This window comes from Hirundo rustica, chromosome 6, assembly GCF_015227805.2.
Source record: "Hirundo rustica isolate bHirRus1 chromosome 6, bHirRus1.pri.v3, whole genome shotgun sequence".
Classification (NCBI taxonomy): Eukaryota; Metazoa; Chordata; class Aves; order Passeriformes; family Hirundinidae; genus Hirundo; species Hirundo rustica.
Window position 1 is genome coordinate 38748638 of NC_053455.1, and position 17517 is coordinate 38766154.

The following is a 17517-nucleotide window of genomic DNA, read 5'->3' on the forward strand; positions in this document are numbered from 1 at the left end:
GATGCACACTTTGTGAAGGACTTACAAATATGTTGAAGGACACAGTGAGAATTGAGCATAATCTTGGCAGGTTGGAGAAGTGGTTTGAGAGGAAAAGTGGGATGACACCATGTAAAGAAGAGCATCAATTCCTAGACTTTAGAGTAATAAGGGGCATAAAATGCATGAACACAGAGTAGAGAATAACTGGCTAGTGGGCAGTTCCATAGAAAAAAGGTCCGATGTTAATGTTTAGTCTGTGGTCCACCAAGGCTGAAGGGTTAAACTTGTGAAAAGGATGTCAGAGTGCACACAAGAAGCTTTAGGAAATAATCCCTAAGGCCTAAACTGAAGTTGTTCTGCACAAACAAAAACACTTCCTCCTTCCAGGGAGGAGGTGGAGCAGTGGGAGTGCAGGGGAGAGCAGTGAGGATGATCAGCCTTCAATAACTTGGTTTATGGAAGAGAACTGAAATATCTGGGCTGGTTAATCTAAAGAAGATGAGATGGGAGAGGGGATTTTAAAAATAATCTTCAAATACTGAAAAGGCCGCTGAAAAAAATAAAAAACCCCTTTGTGTACAGGGAGGGTGGGAGAAGTGGGAAAGAACTCTAAACTGCTCTAGTAAGGTAGATGCAAGCTGGGAAAATACTTCTGACAGAAACAATTATGTCAAATTGAGAAGCAGATTGGGATAACATGGAGTCTTGATTGTTGGATTTCCTTCTCGTCTGCCATTGGGTTTTTCTCAGGAAAACCACAAACTTGATTCTTCTGTGGACAATGGATAGACTAGATGACTGTTTATAATTTCTTGTATCCCTTTTATTTGGGGGGGGGCAGGGGTTATTTGGGGTTTGGATTCCTTTTTTATATTGTTGGGGAGATTTGTTGGTTTTTTTTTTCCTTTTTGGCACTTCATGTTGGACTGCAGATGTGTCTCAAGTGCTTTTATGGATGAGACATTTTGGATAATGTATATGTCTTTTCAAATGTATAAAATACTATGATTTCGCCTGCTGGGTCCAAATTTCTCTGAACAATTGTCTACAAGATCTAGTAGTAAAAGCAAAAATGCTTTTATTAAGAAAACTGACTTCTAGAGACTATCAAGAATAAGTAATTTTTCTTCTGTGATGATTTGAGAATTATGGCTTGGGGTCACATCAAAAACTACGAGCAGATTTGAGAGCAAAATTGTTTCATTTGTCCCTCTTCCTTTTCATTTTATCAAACTGGCAATAATGGAGAGTTGTTTTAATTTTTCATATTTCCCTTTTTAATTTGATCTATTAAATTAATTTTAAATATAAACTAGCTTCCTGTACCTACTTAAGGCTGTTTTAGGGTTTGAATATCTTGGCACATTTAATGTAAGCAGAATATTGTATAGAAATTTCTAATAATCAGTTCTGTTTTCCTTTTACTGCCGACCTCATCATTCAAATACACATAGCACATGCCCAGCTGGTATAACTTAATTATGTTCAATTTATGTAACTTAATTATTAAACACCACTTTTTAGAGATTTGATTTCTGTGCTTCTGTGAGCACTGTTGTTGGCTTAAAGGAACAGCTGTATGGAAGAATACATTTTAAAGAAGAAATTCTTTTTAAACGGTACCTTTGATTTTATGTTCTTTTTTCCCCCTTTTCTTTCTGGAATTCTTTTCTTTCTGAATTTCAATTATGTTGGTAAAATACTACTTTGAAACCAAAAGAAGCAAATTTATGCAATAAAAACCAGAAGATTAAGGTATAGTCTGCCTAAAATTTAAAATACTCTCAGAAATTAGACCTGTTCATGAAATGTGACAGTGTAATAGCAGGATATTTTTTTCCCAAGCTTCTCAGCAGAGGCTCCATGGAATGGTTGTCTGAACATAGTGCTGTGAGTGGCAGACTGAAAAGTTTGCTGCTAGCACTGGAAGACCATGGATCATCTGTTGCATGCATGAATGGGCAAGAAGCTTTGTGGCATGGAATTAGATTGCTTGGGAAGTGGAGAGCTGAGTGGTGTGTACATGTAGATACTGCCTTTTATAAATGTTCATCACTCCCTTCCTTCTGTGGTCAGTGAGGCACTTCACAAGGGTGATTCAGAACTTGGTGTGAATCATCTTCTGGAGGTTCTGTCTGTGTAGGAAGATAAGGAAAATTGTGCCTTTCATTCAGGGATGCAGTCAGCTGCTTCAGATGGGGCTGGATACATCTAAGCCAAGGTCCCTGCATCTTTGAAAAGTAAAAACTAGAGAACAAATGAGAAATCGCATTACTGTTACCTGCCTAGGTCTGCTAGATCCGTTTCAGGACATGAGGTGACCTTTCAACACAAGATACCGGAGTTCTGAGCCTGTGTCCCATTTTGCATGTGCTCTTGGGGTGTGTGTCATGCCACATTCCCAGCTTTAGACAGGCACAACAGTTTGCGTTTAAGAGCCTACCATGCTTCATGTGGGCAAAGGTCCCAGATGGGAAACTTATTCATAGCAGGTGAATGCATAGTGTGGTAAGTAAGTATACTTACTATAGTAAAATAAATAAATGTATACACACGCATCCAACAGCCAGTCCCCGCTCCCCTAACGCTCACTCTCTCCCCATTTCTGGAATCTTTATTTGAGAGAGGAGTATGGTCATACATATCCATCCATCGCAGTTCTACTTCTCATGAAGTAGGAGAGCAGTTCTGATCACCACTGTGGTGATGTTACGAGCACATCTGAGCTGAAAACAAATACAACTAACCTAAACAATTTTTTTTTTAACACAGAAAATGTTTCTGAGCCTCTATTTTGTATATTTATTTCTAGAATACCTGCCATTTTAAAGCAGAAGTTCATAGTGAAAGTGTTGATCATTTTTCTTAAGCTGTTTTGCTTAGGAGTTGGCTTTATTCCAAGAGGAAAGATAAATTCAGATGTTTTCCTTCTAAATGGATTCATTTTTTCCTATCCATTCGTTAACCACAGCAAAAATACTTGCTCTGCTTTGTTAGGTGTGTCCTTTTGGACTGCATCTTATAGGCTGTGTTCAGACTAAATTTAGAGGGAGCTTCACTATTCATTGCAGCCCTGTAATTATAACTGCAGCAACCTCAAAATTGATCCAACTAAATTAAAACCCAAATTGCTTCTGCTGCTCATGCTGTTTGGATCACCTGAGTATTTTTTCAGTTAGTGATACTTCTGAAATTGGAAAATTTTTGGTTTTGAAGAAGTGGGAGAAAAATAGCCCAACTGAGCTTTGACCGTAGAGACCTCTCTTGGCCCTATTTGTGATGATTTCCCTCTGTTCCCACTATCTGGGGGCTTTTCATCCAGTCATGACCCCTATGGCAAAGCGCCTTAGCCCTGCTGGTGAGAAGATGTCAATAATTCAGATCACATTATGTTGGAAATTCAATCAAATAGAAAGTTACCTATGTTTCAGAAACATTTAAAATTCCTAATTATGTAGGAAGTTAATTTGAAAGAGCAGTTGAATGCCTCCTGGAAAATTTGGAGAATTTTTCTTTAGCACCCATTTTGCTGGCTTGCTCTTATATATTTTCTGAATTTCTCTAACCTTGTTCTTGATGACAAAAGACATTTGCATGAAAACAGGATCTTTGTTTCTTAAGTGTTCATCTGTTCCTGCTGTTTATTTCCAACCTAAAGTCATAATCCTCCGTTTGTGGCATCACAATTGGTTGCAGTGGAAATTATTATGTCATCACAAACGGAGGATTATGACTTCAGGTGGGGGGATAAGCAGCAGGAACAGATGAACTCTTAAAAGCAAAAATGCTGTTTCATGTAAATGTCCTTGGTAATAAAGAAGAAAGGGGGGTGGAATACAGAAAACCAGAAAATTGGCATGGGTAGATTTGTGTCTGAACAGTAGGGCAGCAGATTTTCCTTCAGGCAGGAACAGCTATTTTAAATTAAAGACATGTCCATGTAGAATTCAGGCTTTTAAATATTTTCATCTCAATTAAAAAAATATATAAATGTTGTTACTCAAATACTGAGATGACTACACTGTTCAGGGAGAGATTTTTCACCTTTGTTAAGCATTCTTTTATTCCTTTGTGTATCTGTTTGTCAAGTCACTTCTAATCTTAAGGGAGTTTCCCTTTTTGTGCCTGCTGATAGGGTTTTCAAGCCCAAACCCCACCATTTGGAATGGAGCATCTGCCCTGTGTGAAGCAGGATGACCATGGTAGAAACCTCTTCTAAGCCACACTGCTGAGCCAGTCAGTCAAATGCTTACTACAGGCTGTTTCCATTTAAAACCACAAGCAGCAAGCTGACATTTCTCTTCAGCATCATAAGATGGAAAGCTCTGAAATACCCAGAAGCAATCTCAGCTTGTACCTTATTTGGCTTTATCCAAGCATTTTCCCCCACCCCCTCCTTGCTACAGCTGCTCTATTCTTTAGTAAAAAGAGGTTAAAAAATTATTGATGCAAACTAAAAGGTTTATAAGAACGGAAACTAAAATAACGAATAGAAATGCGGATAGGGAAAGATTAGCAACAAAGCCTATTATCTGCTTTCTGTGGTAGAAGCCAATTTGACTTGCTTTCATTAAAATTCTCCTTGTTAACTCCGGCAATGTGTTGGTGATGGACTATTTGATGTCTGAGAAGTGGTGAGAAGTTAGCTGTCTAATGATGGACTAATTAGAAAGCCCGTCCTAGCAGGATCCATGGAAATTGATTTGCACAGTGCCATTTTTTTGCTAATGACAGTCATGAATACGTTTTCAGTCCTTTACTTACTCTTTCTACCCACAGCTAATGAAAGAGAAGAGATCATTAAGAGCTCAGCTACAGTCTATCTGAAGTTTTCTTTGCCTTGTAGGAATAGCCATACTTTAGGACGTTCAGCTTTCAGTAATATTCTTCTTAGAGAAACAGGTGCCTGATGTCTGCCTCCTCTAAAATGAGCATGTTTTTCTATTGTATCTGTTTTTGAGTTATCCTCACTGAACAGAGAGTCAGTGTCCTTTCTGTGCTATTTACAGAAAATGACCATCTCTGCATGGGACTAGAAGAAACCATAAATATGTAGTCTGAATAAAATTAAAATTAATTAGACAGTTTTTCCTACAAGGGCATAACATGTCCATCCACAACTCAGTCAAGCATTTTTAATATTTATCAGTCTAAGACAAACAAAAACTATTATTCTTAGTATCTCCTCTTACGATTTTATTTACCCAGTTGCTTACAGACGTCTTTAATCTGCCCAGATGGTATTTGCCCAGCCAGGTCCATATGGCCCAGTATTCACAAACTAGAAGTTTTTGCACAAAGGTCTCCTGAATAAAATATGACAATCCATGCAGTGTGGCTACCCACTAATACATCCTGTGTTGTCCATAGGGCTCTAGCTTACTACCTTCCAAGCTTCTCAAGGCCTTCTCTGGTCAATAATGATCTGGTGTTGCATTGCTCTTCTCTTTAACTTACATTAGTTCCTGTAAATTCTGCCATAATTAAAGAAAAATACAGACCTTTTCAATTATCCCTGAACTTTCCTCTTTTAGGTGTGTTTCACAGATGAAACCAGTACCTGGGGGTATTGCATTGCAATCCAGGAGTTAGCTGTACCAGAGTTTTCATTTGTTTTCAGTGAAATGGATGTCTTATAAAACCTGTCAGGCAAAGGTGGAATTTAAGAAATAGAAGGGAAAGGTGTAAGTGGACGAGCAGCTGAGAGTTGAAAGTAAGAGGGCAAGCAAGAGAATGGTGAAACGTCATTGCTGGCAGCAGTGAAGGAGTTTGAGGTTGTGCAGTGAAGACTAGGAACAAGGGAAATGGTCAGCTTGAAGCTGCTGTTACCTGGATTGATTAGAAGAATCAGCAGAGGACAGCAGAGGAATCAGTGAGTTATCAAAGACAAAATAAAAATGGAAATAATGGAAAAGGAAGGAGGAAGGTTTGAATGACTGTATCTGAGGTTTTTTTGTTTCTTTCTGATTAAAAGAGACTAAAAGGAAACAGGAATTCTTGGGGAGCCAGAGACAGCAAGAAAGTGGGGAACACTTGGAAATCTTCATGAGAGATTACTCTAAGAGGACAGCTGATTTCCTCTGGAACAGGGAGATTATATGTAGACAGCATCATAAAACAACATCATGTTGGTTTTAATGTCTGGTTTAAATATGAACAAGAAAAATTCACTTAATTGTAATGAAAATTAGTTACCTTGACAAAACAAGGGAGGGGGGAACTTGTCCATCTTGCCACAAAGGAATTTAGGTGAGGTCAGCACTTCAATTTATTTCTGAGACTGAGCCTGCCCAGTTTATCTTGTGCCTGCATTCACTCCTTTACTTTGAAGAAGTTCCTATACATTAGTTCCCTGAAGCAAAAACCTTATCTGATTTTAACAGTGAAAACAACTGTAAGTGTATTCATTTAATGCCTTAGGGTTTCCCCTGAAAGAAGAAATTTTTTAATTTAAAAATTATTTCTAGCTCCTTCATTCAACTTTTGTTTTGTAACATCTGTAAAATATATATGCATGCACATACGATACCTATATATGAGAAGCATCTAGATACAAGTGCAAGATCTTGAATTTCTTTGCTGTTTCAGTATTACCTCCCAGCACTAGCTACTCATTAGTTTTGTAGACTTTCATAATAATTATTCCTTTTTGTTCCTGTAGTGCAACCTATGAAAGATATTAAGAAGAAATGGCAAACCTTTATGTACTTCCTGCACTACTATTGGAAGGGATTTTTCAGTAGTCCTGTAGACACATACAATTCAACATCTAAATATGCTAACACATGTAAAGAAACAACTGACACTTTCTTTAAATTAGCCTTTTTTGACTTTTTTGGTATGCTAAACTTACTTAAAAGTTAAAATGAACTTGGAAAAGCAATTGACTGGGTGCATAACTCAGATAAAGATATTCCAAAATGGCAATCAGGGATGACTATACAGTAGAGCAGACTAGAGAAGATTTATATGTAGAGCATATTAGGACTTTCAGAAGTAATATTTAGAAAAATAAATTACTAAAGATATGGGTATACTGTAATGTGATCCACTGGCATTGCATAACATTCAGTATTGATGACTGATCATTTTAAAGAAATATAGCTATATACGGGCTCAAACTTGGCTCAATTTAAAGTTCAGGTCATGTAGCTGTTTACTTACAAATAAATAGTCTAGATCAATGACTTGTTGGCATACTTAGAACAAAATAAATGCCAATATGGACAAGTGGTTTGTAGTGTCATTTACTCCTGCACAATTCTGATAAACATATTAGTTAACTGTACTGTATTGTGTACGGCAAATATAAAACCACATTGAGTGACAGAATTTTGCTGAGACAGGATTAACATTGATCATGTGGCTGTGTGTCTGTGTGCAGTACTCAAGTCTGAGGTGTTCTTTCTGTATGGAAAACATCGGTTTCTAGCTGCTGTATTTTAGAGTATTTGATAGCTGTTGATGATGGATGTGATGGGGAATAAGCAGCCACTGGACAGTGAGTTCCCTATAATAATTATAAAATGCTCTGTGAATAAATCTCTTACTCGTTCAGTTCAGGTCAAAGGTGTAACCTTCATAGGCAGTGAACTAGCTGGCTGCAATGGAGCAAAACAGTAAAGGAAAGGCCACATTAATGAAAAAGCAATGAATGATGTTAGAAACCTAAGATGCTGTTAGAAAAACCTGGGTTTTTATCAGCTATCCTAGCTGATATCTGGTGTCCTGCCATCTAAAAAGAAATCACCTACACACTTCTGTTCTCACCTAAATGCAGCCTTTGTTCTGCTTTAGGCTTTCTTCCCCTTCACATGTGCTTCTCATCTTTCTTCCCTTAACATGCCCTTTCCATTTCAGGTTCCCAGTGGAATTGCACTACTTCCTATGCAGGTTCTTTTCCTTTCTCCCACTGCCAAGAACTTTGTATTCTCTCTTCCCTTTCTTCCTCATTGTATTATGTTTACTGGCCACTAAAATTCACTTTTGTGAGCTATAGTATTCTTGATTTTCCTCAACTGTATTTTAAAAGAGGAAGAATTTGGGTTTGTTTTATGGTGATCAGTCTGTTAAGGTGGATGTGTACCATGGAACTTCTGCAGTTCTCCACTGGGAGTTTTTCCTTAAGCAGAGCCAGTGGCTTTGCAAAGCATGAAGATTAGATGATTGCTGTCACTTCTTGCTCAAGGTGGAGATTGTTTCAATAGACCCACTGAAATATCCAAAGATACCTAGCTTCTGTGTCATGCTTTACTGGGAAATTTCTTTTACAAAATGTTTGGATTTATTTTCAAAAAATTTTTTAAAAATATTTCTGTTGCCCTTGTCATCTTCTGTTCACTTGAGTTTACTGCAATCAGAGAATACTGGTGAAAGCCAGGGTAACAAGCGATCTTTGGGTAAACTTTAATGCCAGGAGCTCCTCTGGAGCTGCCATTGCTTGTACTATGAAACTCTTCCAAGTTTTGCTCCAGGTTTTACTTTCCTGTAAGATGGTGTTAAAATGTAGCCCTTCATAACCAGGGAAATCAAAGCCATTGTGCAGTTGGTAAAGCCAGCATTTCTATTCTGGAAAGTCTGTTCTGGATTTCATCATTTAAGACCGGTGAAGTATTGGAATTATTTTCATTGTTCTGAAGTGTAATTGAAGGAAGCAGTTACAGAAAGCCTTTTGTGTATTTTCAGTGGAGTGGTTAGGAAGCCTAGTCAGGGAACAGAGAAAGTCTTCAGAATTAAGGTGATGAATTACAATGTTCAAGTTCAGCAATAATGACTATTAGAATAATTCATTGACTGAAATATGTTTTTAATAGTCATACTTCATGTTACTTAAAAAATGGGAACCTTCAAAAGTCATCCTGCATTGGGTAGACCTCCTAATCTGCCTTTCCCCAACAACCTGTCCTAGCAAAACCAAAAAATTAACAGGCTTTGCACTTCAGTGTCCCCTCCTGCCCCCTTGATTATCCTGGACTGGGTTTTATTAAATCAGGTGGGGTGAGGAAGAGGACCCCACTGGATTTTCTTGCTCAACATGTTGTTTGGCTCACTGTCTATCTGTAGATATGATTTGATTTTTCTCTTTATTCCCTTCACAGTTGGGTAGCATCATTTAAAGAAAAAAAACAAACAAAACCAAAAAACAACAAAACAATTTTCACAGCTTTGAAAATCTGTAGTAAAGAAAAGGATCCATAGCTTTATTCAGAGCTTGAGACAGAATAAAAAGGGTCATATATAGTTTTCTCTGCTGTCATTTTTCAGTCTGTGCTAAAAGGAAATTAAGACCTTTGCTTAGAGAAACATCTTAGAGAGAACAGGAAAAAATACTTAACTGGATTTATGATCTGTTTTTTAGTTTCTAAGCTTACAGCCTGAAGTCCCTCAGAGTATTATGTTTGCATAGGTGTAGTGATGGGTCATACAACACCATTGTTTTCAGCATTAGGAATAAGTCTTTGTCTCAAGAACCCCCAGAAGCTTGATATCCCATAAGTATAGTGTATGAAAGCTGAAGAACAGATACAGGAATGTGTATCTGTGACACCATCATTGAGTGTAACACTTTGCTCCTGTAGCTTTGTTCAAGTGACTCAACGGCACAAGAACAGGAATTTTGAAAATGGCAGCTCAGTTATGAAGCATCTGTTAACACCAAATATTAGATAACTTAGAAATGGCTGTGGTTGGTTTCCCACAGCAAACATGCCCTACACAGACAGGCTTTGTATGTGTTATCTCTGCAGTGCAAGAATTTAATTCTCTAAGTTAGGCATGATTCCATTTAATTTTGACGCATACATTTTCATCCAAATCAAGTAATACAGACTAGCTTCTTAATTCAAAGAAATTTAATTTTGAAAGTCCTAGCCCTGAGAGATTCTGGACCTGAACCCTTCCCAGGACCTCATCTGTCCTGAGATGCTGCACAAATTCCAGGCCATGGCCCAGCAGATAGGGCAGCACTGTAGCCTTCGCTTACTCTCCAGAAAGGTGTCTGCTTGTCGCCTTGTGTAAGCTGGCTCTTACTGACACTCTGTGAGTATTCTGAGACTTCAGTGAAGGAACTGGGCTTGTGCTCTTGGCCCAGCTGCTCCTGCATTTCAAGTTTACCGCGTGACTTACTGGATTTTGCAAAAGACAAGTTTCATTCCCATGTGACTAAAAACTGGGATAGTCTCTCTTAGTTTTTGTTCTGAGATTCAGGTGGTTTTAGAGTCTTTTTGCCTTCTGCAAAGCTCTGAGCCAGACGCAAGAAAGAGACGGAGTCTTCAGGTTCTGATTTTTCAAGGTTGCGCGCTTTGTTTATTGTTTCTTATCTTACAATTTTCTCAGTGCCCAACTAAGGTTGTGCAGCTGCTCGGGAATCTGACGACTCCTCCTGCACTGGGCTGTCGCTATCTTTTATACTAATTGTTACGTGTTCTTTATTTATCATTATTTGCCAATACCTATCACTTATACTAAACAGGTCATCCCTACTTTGACCCAATCTCTTTAAACTACTTTGTGCCACCGTCACTGCAGAAAATGGAGTGAGGGAAGAAGAAAGAAGAAGCAGGAGACAATGCCCCAAATCCTCCATCTTGCTCCCATTCACTTCCATACTAAAAACCTAAACCTACTGTTTCCTCACTCTGTGATGAGCTAAACTACTATCTTTCACACTCTTGTGGCTTGCAATCCATCCCGCAGTGCAGGAAGCCTTTCCCATGGACTGGGATCAAAGCCAATGTCCCTCTGGGCTCTGGGCCAGGGTCCCAGACCCCTCTGTCCAGGTCTCTGACCCTCCAGGGCAGCCAAAGGAATGCCCTGGACTCCAACAAGTCTCCTAAAGTTCTGAAAAAGCTCTACAATGCCATGAATAGTGACAAAACAAGAGACTGGCTTATTGTTGCTAGAAGACAAGTGCGTGGTAATTGTTACCGATCAAAGGATCTAGCTTGCCATGACAGGTAAAAATCTTAGTTAGCACAGGTATGTTTTCCATTACATTATGGATGCGAATAAAGTTAGAGAGAATAGCTGAAATACAGTATTGTGTATTGTGTCTGCTTGAAATACTTTGGATTTGTTGGTAGTGGTTAGCCTGCTTGGGAAATTGTGCCATTTAGCCAATGTTCAAAACAATAGACCCATTCAAACTAAGTCAATGCATCTCTCCCTAAAGACATTTTAAATATGAGGGTATTTTGCCACATAATTATCTATTTCGAATGTGTATGGGGTATCTTCTTGGTTGAGTATTTTACACTCTTCTCTGCAGGTCGGTCTCTACTAGAGCAAGATCATTTTCTGACACTGAAAAAAGAGATTTGTATTGACTGACTAATGGCCCATCCAGTGATTAAAGTTGCTGACTCTTCTGAAATTCCTAGCTACTAAAAGGAGAAGCCAAAAGTGAGAGGAAGTGAAGAAGTAGAAGAAATACATCTATTAGCACTAAAAGTATAGACATAATATTCTCACTTTACAAATGGGTTTTTTAAATCTTAATTTCTCTTTGAGAGAGGATAGGCAGTAGACATCCATGCCCGATGCTTCTGCAAAAATATGCTTCAGTTTATACTTATTTATTGATTATATTAATTTATATTCATGTAAGCAAGTAGAATCTGGCTATTCTGCCTTACTGAGTTGGAACTATGTACTGCAGTATTGATTTCATCTGTCTCCTGTGTTAGAGACCAAGTGTGAGGCAACCAAGAATCTACCAGGAAGTATTTTTTTCACCTTTAATCAAAAGTGCCTGTCAGGATGTAGCATGTTGTACAATGTTACTCTCAGAGCAGTTGCATTCCTGAGATGCTGCTTTGAATCTGCAGAGAATAGTAGGGTAAGGGAAGGAGGGTCAAATACTTGTCTTTCTTAAAGTTTCTCTGTCAAAACATTTTGCTGTATTTTTCTATTTAGAGATTCTGGAATTATGCTTAGGTGTGTCCACAACAGTCTTCTGCACCTATTTTAATAATCTCTCTTTGTTGTAGGAATATTAATGCTAATCTTGTGACAAGAGTGCCTTCACAAGACTTCAGGTCTGTCTCTACAAGCCTAGAGATCTGTGAAAGAGACTAGGAAAAAAAGTGGAGACATAGATGGGCTTCCATATATTCAAGTTTTTTACAGGTAGAAGTCAAAGGCTTTGTAAGGTGAGAGTTCAAAGCACAATAATTTACTTCTATTGTTTGAATCAGAGCAAGAGGAAAATTATTCTTTCTTGCAGTAAAATAAGTGAAGTAGGTGACATAGCAAGGAATGCTTAATGGCATGTGTGCTGTCTCATACTCTCAACCTGAAACTGTTAGGGAGGAAAGACTAGATGAGATGTAACACTCCACAGTATTGCTTCTACTGGAACTCTATGGAGGTGACTGAGTAGCTGGGAAACCATGAAGTGTCAGATGAACTGGAGCTGAAAACCAGTGTCAGCTGCTGACAGTGATGAGAACAGTGACCTGCAGAACACCTGAGCAGAGCTCTCTAGTAGCTCTGCTGCTTAGACTAGGAACTTCTTATGAAGACCTGCTGTAAAAGTGCTGTAGTTTTGGCAGAGTGAGCCTGAGGTGTCCTGACTATTCAACGTGAATTATGTATAAGCAGGACTTGGTATACAGGCTAAACAGTGTAGACGGCTTTGGAGCAGAGATGTTCCCTCATTTTTGAATATGTCTTCAAAAGGCCACTACTAGCCTGGAATTTATGGAAGTGCTTACTTATGTCTAGTTTTGACAGAATTACCATCATTTTGACACTCAGGGTGTCACATCTAGAAGGTCTGTTAAGCTTTGGGGAGAATATAAGCCAGATGAATTCAGTCTCCCTCCCCTTCTCTCCCAAAGAAATCTAGGACAAGGTTTTTTGATGTAGAAAAAGGATAAATATGAATATATTGCTCTTAGATATTACCTTTGAATATAAGGTAATGAGTTAGACTCACTGGTGAAGTGAAGAGAATCCTGACTGAACTTAATGACCATCCAAACTGACCTTAGGAAGAATGGGGCAGAAAGAAGTTTGCTGAGACTCAGAGCATTGTAATAAGATTTGAGACAGGGCATTCAGTTTTTTATGAATATAAATAGCACTCAAAATTACCACCAAATAGGCTTCAAAAGCCAAACTTCGTGTTAGGAATGTTAGTGACTGTTGGGAGAGGAACACAGAATAAAACTGGAAACATCATTAGAACACTGAATAAATTCATGGAGCATCCCCATCTCCAGTTTTTTGTGTGGCTTGTGTTCCTTTGTCCCTCTTATCATCAGTTCCTCCATCCCAGGGGAAAAAAATCAAAACAAAAAATCCTGGGACAGATGTAGAGAAAAGTGGCAAATATAATTCAAGGTTTACAACAATTTCTGTATTCAGACTGAGTCTCTGTACTGTGAAAAAGAAATGATGTGGAGGAAATGTGGGATACAGGCTTCTTAAATTGTGGGTATCAAAACAGAACGGTTGTTCACTATGTCCCCTCATACAAGAACTGGAGATCATTAATAAAGTTCTTGAACAAATAAAAGTCAATGTTTCTTTTTCCTCAGAGCATCTGTAAACTGAGATCTTAGTGCCACGGGTTATTTTGATGCAGAAGTTCACATAGGTCTGAAAAGTGAAAAGAGGAATTTGAGAAAGAAAAATCCATCAGGACCTATTAAACACAAGGTTACCAGGTATAGCTTAGTTCAAATGCCTTAGCTGGAAATACCTAGAAACTAGGAGAGCATACAGGAGAAGTATAATTCAGTGTAAAGTTGCCTTGTTCTTTGCTTCATTTGTGCCCAGGTGCTGTTACCAAGCGAGAGAGATACTGGGCAAGGTGGGGTTTTGGTCTGATTCATTTTTCAATAATTCTCACTTAAAAAAAAAAACCAAAAAACCAAGGTTCTTACTTGAGGACATAATTGATGTTTCCTTTAGGCTAGTTAATTCCTTTATGTACTTTTCAGAATCTGCCTGTAAACATCTGATACTGATTGCTGTGGAAAGCAGTCTGCTGAATCCTACCACTGTCCCTTCCAGCCGGTGCTTTGTATCTCATGCTTATGCATTCCAGTTGAAGTTTCCTTTTTTTCAATATGGAATATTTTTATACCTGTGGTGTTCTGTGCAGTTGTGGGAAGTGCTGGTATTATTGAAAAGATACTCTAGAGTCATACAACCTTTTAGGGATGCAGTGGATACATAACTAGGAGTACTTTATTGACAATGTTCAAGTTCCTCTTCCTTTTTTTATTGACGCATTTATTATAAAATTGAAATCTAGAGCTACAAATGTTATGTAGTCCTACTTCATGCTTTCTGTTGAAGTTCCAGTCCTTGCCCCATGTTTGGTCTGTTTGTACTACTCAGGAGAAACAAGTGAAGCACTGAATATACCCGAGCATGGGAACACCTCCAAAGGCATTTGTATTATGGTCACAGAAGCAGCAGCAGTGTTTTGTTACTGTGTGTGGCAGGTCCAAACCTCCTTTGAACTGCAGCTGCTGTGGACATCTTACTCTCAAACTAGCTGCTCAAAGATGTCCTGAGCAGATCTGTGCTGTGTCTTGCAGAGCTCTCTCACTGTAGCATTTCCAGCCCCCGACTGGGCGGCAGCCTGTTGGAGAGTGCTGCCAGCCTTCTGATTTACGTCCTGCCCAGGTTGCTCCAGCTTACTGTGGGGCACACTTAGAATAAGCTGTACAATGGAAAAAGCAGCTTGTTTGTCAGGTCTTACTAGCATTTTATGGTCTCTTTTTAATCAACGTAATGCATTTTACACAATTCTAGGTGAGCAGATACTCAGCTAGAGGGGATTCTTCTGCCTTCCCCTTCTGTGTCCAGTTACATACATCTCCCTAACCTTGAAGATGGGGTGAGCAATCTCCTGCTGCTGTTTTCCTGAAGTCTGTGATGTCTGCGGAGTTTCTAAATGCCTGTCATAGACCGTTTTGCACTTGAGTGCGAAAAGGCAGGTTAGTGGGGAAGTACACAGAATTGGTGACATACTGAGTTGCAAAACAAATGTTGGTTGCTTCAAGGCTGTAGAAGGCAATACATACAAATGTTAATTCACTATGTCGATACAAATGTTCTCCTCTTTGAAAAGCCTTAGGATGCCCTCAGCCATGTGGTTGTCATGTAGCAGCACATGGCCCTTTTCATGTAACAACGTATGGCCCTTTTTGTCTTCTTCAATACTGCTACAATTAATTTGCAGAATTAGGGAATATTTTGCTTGGGTTTCAGATATATCTTCCTTTCCTCAACTTCCTCATTTAAATAGTTTCACTAGTGTCTGTCTCACTAAGGCCATCTCTTATAACACAGTTCTCCTTGCTTTTGTTACTTTTTATTCCTTTGTAGGAGTTGCCACAATGAGGCTTTTGTTCCATCATTGGGGAATTTCTTATTGTAATAGTTGCTAAATGGGAATAGAGCAGCTATTAGCATTTTCAGATACAGAAGGGTAACTGACACAATTGAAAGAAAACTGATGGTTTTCACCACAGTTTGAAGTACAGTGTTACTGATAAGGTAGTATTCAACTTCTCATTTGTCTGAAAAGGGGGAGTCTGTTTTTTCCAAACTGAAATGAGTTCCTTGACTCTTAGCCTCATCCACACTCTTCTAGATGATGAAACCTAGAGTTTTTGCAGACAGAGGAGGAAGTACGAGATCAGTGGCATCTAGGACAAGACTCACTACCTACTGCTGCTGGAGAGCACGCAGCATCACAAACAATGTCCAGTGCAGAACAAGGATGTCCCAAGCCAGCCCAAGGATGTTGAGGTGGTTGTTTGACAAGAACAGAGGGCCATTGGCATGCTGGGTTGATTTCAGCTTGGGTCAGCCTTACTGTCTTCTTAATTTGAGCTGACAATAGGCTCTAAATTTGCCTAAATTTAAAAACAAAACTCAGAACTTCTTGGTTGGTTTTTCATTTTAATATGGCTGCCTATGTTGCTGTTCTTTTCCTATAGCAAGTGAAACAGGTGTGGTTAAAATTGAATTGCTAGCTCACTTTTGGGGGTTTTTTTCATTGCAAACTCAGGGGAAAAAATGGTGTGGGTGGAATCTGTTCTGAGCTGTCAGCTCAGATCGAGTATGGTCTGTGCAGCTCAGTGCAGGATGCAGTGTTTACTGCAGACAAAAGAGAAGGAAGTATAGTTAATTCCTGTCGCACCATTTTCTGTGAAACCTGAAAAGAATGGTAGGGAGGATTTTGATTTTGTTTCTGGTTTTGTAAAACCCATTTCGTGTTTCCTAGGGTGTTGTTCACAACAGGCCAGACGTCAGCAGAACCCAAACCAGAACTCAGCCCTGCTTTTCCTAACACCTTGTGGCGCACTGGAAGCCCGGCAGGAAAATCTCAGTCATCCGTCCTTAACTCATCCTATTTTGCCACAATTTCCCCTAAACCGTAACCCAGCCGAGTCCTGCCCCACTCTGCTCTCAGCTGCGGGCTTTTCAGTCAGCACCGATAATTAGACTTTGAGATCAGCCATCTGCTTGCAGGCCCCCGGTGGTGTGTGTGGGCCTGGCACCGAGCTGCCGAGGCCAGTGACAGGTCTGCCGCAGGAGGGGCCTGGCAGTGACACAGCAGCTGCTCGCCGAGATAGCGAGAGCTCTTGCAATTGAGCACCTACGTGCCGCGGGTTTCAAACACCGCCGGAACCGCGGAGCGTGCGCTAATGGAGGGAAGCAGAGGCCTGAATTCCGTGACCAATTCATTATTTCATCACGCTTCTGAGCATCCGAGCACGGATGGCAAGGCGTGTTTCGCCCGAGTTAATTCTGGCTGATTATAAATGGAGGAGAGCAGGGGAAAACCTGGCTCGTAGATGTTGTTTGCGCTGTGGGTTTGGCAGTCTTGTCCCCTTTATTCGGATCAGCGCTACGTGAAGCTGCAATGGGATAGATAGCTCAAATTAACACCTTATTAGAGGTTTAGAGGTACTAGGCATCTGTTTCAGGTTTTGTACTGTGATTGAAAGACCTTCCTTCGTTTAGAGTCACTTCCAGTTCTTCCTTTTCTTTCTCCTTTTGCCCATCAAAGGGATTTGGTTAGAAATCCCTTCTCTGTTGCAGGCTTCTTTCTACTGTGACTCTGATGTTGGAGTGCAAATCCATTATTATTGTTATTACCACTACCACTATTATTACTATTATTATAATTATTATTATTTCTCCAGTCTAGTCCAGTTCTTACTGGTGAACAAGAACCCGTCTTCCTCTTCTTCTTTTTCCTGTTGTGCAGTGAACATCTTGTGTGAACAGAGAGGGATAGATGTTTGATTTCTTTTCTTTGCAAAAGCGAGCAGCAGCTTAGCTCAAATCAGTCTCTTTCCACCCGGCTAGATTAACAGCAGGATAGCTGCAAGTTTTGTTTTATTTGACAGGAAACTTCTTACTTTTAAGGGTAATCCTATGAATTCCAGCTCTGTGGGTCGGCTGGCTTCAAGGGCATCCCAGAGGGTGTAATGGCCTCATTCTGGACCTAGGAAAAAAATTGAAATCTTTCTATTAACTTAATGGTCAGAAGCTTAAATCCTA

General features: G+C 39.4%; 1 protein-coding gene across 3 annotated transcripts in view; it reads left to right on the forward strand.

Moving 5' to 3' along the window:
- Nucleotides 1-17517, forward strand: part of LOC120754461 (transmembrane protein 263-like) — a 203779-nt gene that overhangs the window by 70310 nt on the left and 115952 nt on the right. The window contains exon 3 of one of the 3 annotated variants that reach the window (XM_040068031.1): nucleotides 16232-16460. The exons of the other annotated variants lie outside the window; for them this stretch is intronic. Within the exon in view, the coding sequence (XP_039923965.1) occupies nucleotides 16232-16452 (221 nt within the window). The 3' untranslated portion in view covers nucleotides 16453-16460. Of the gene's footprint in view, nucleotides 1-16231; nucleotides 16461-17517 lie in introns of those variants that run through there. 3 annotated transcript variants of the gene reach the window in all.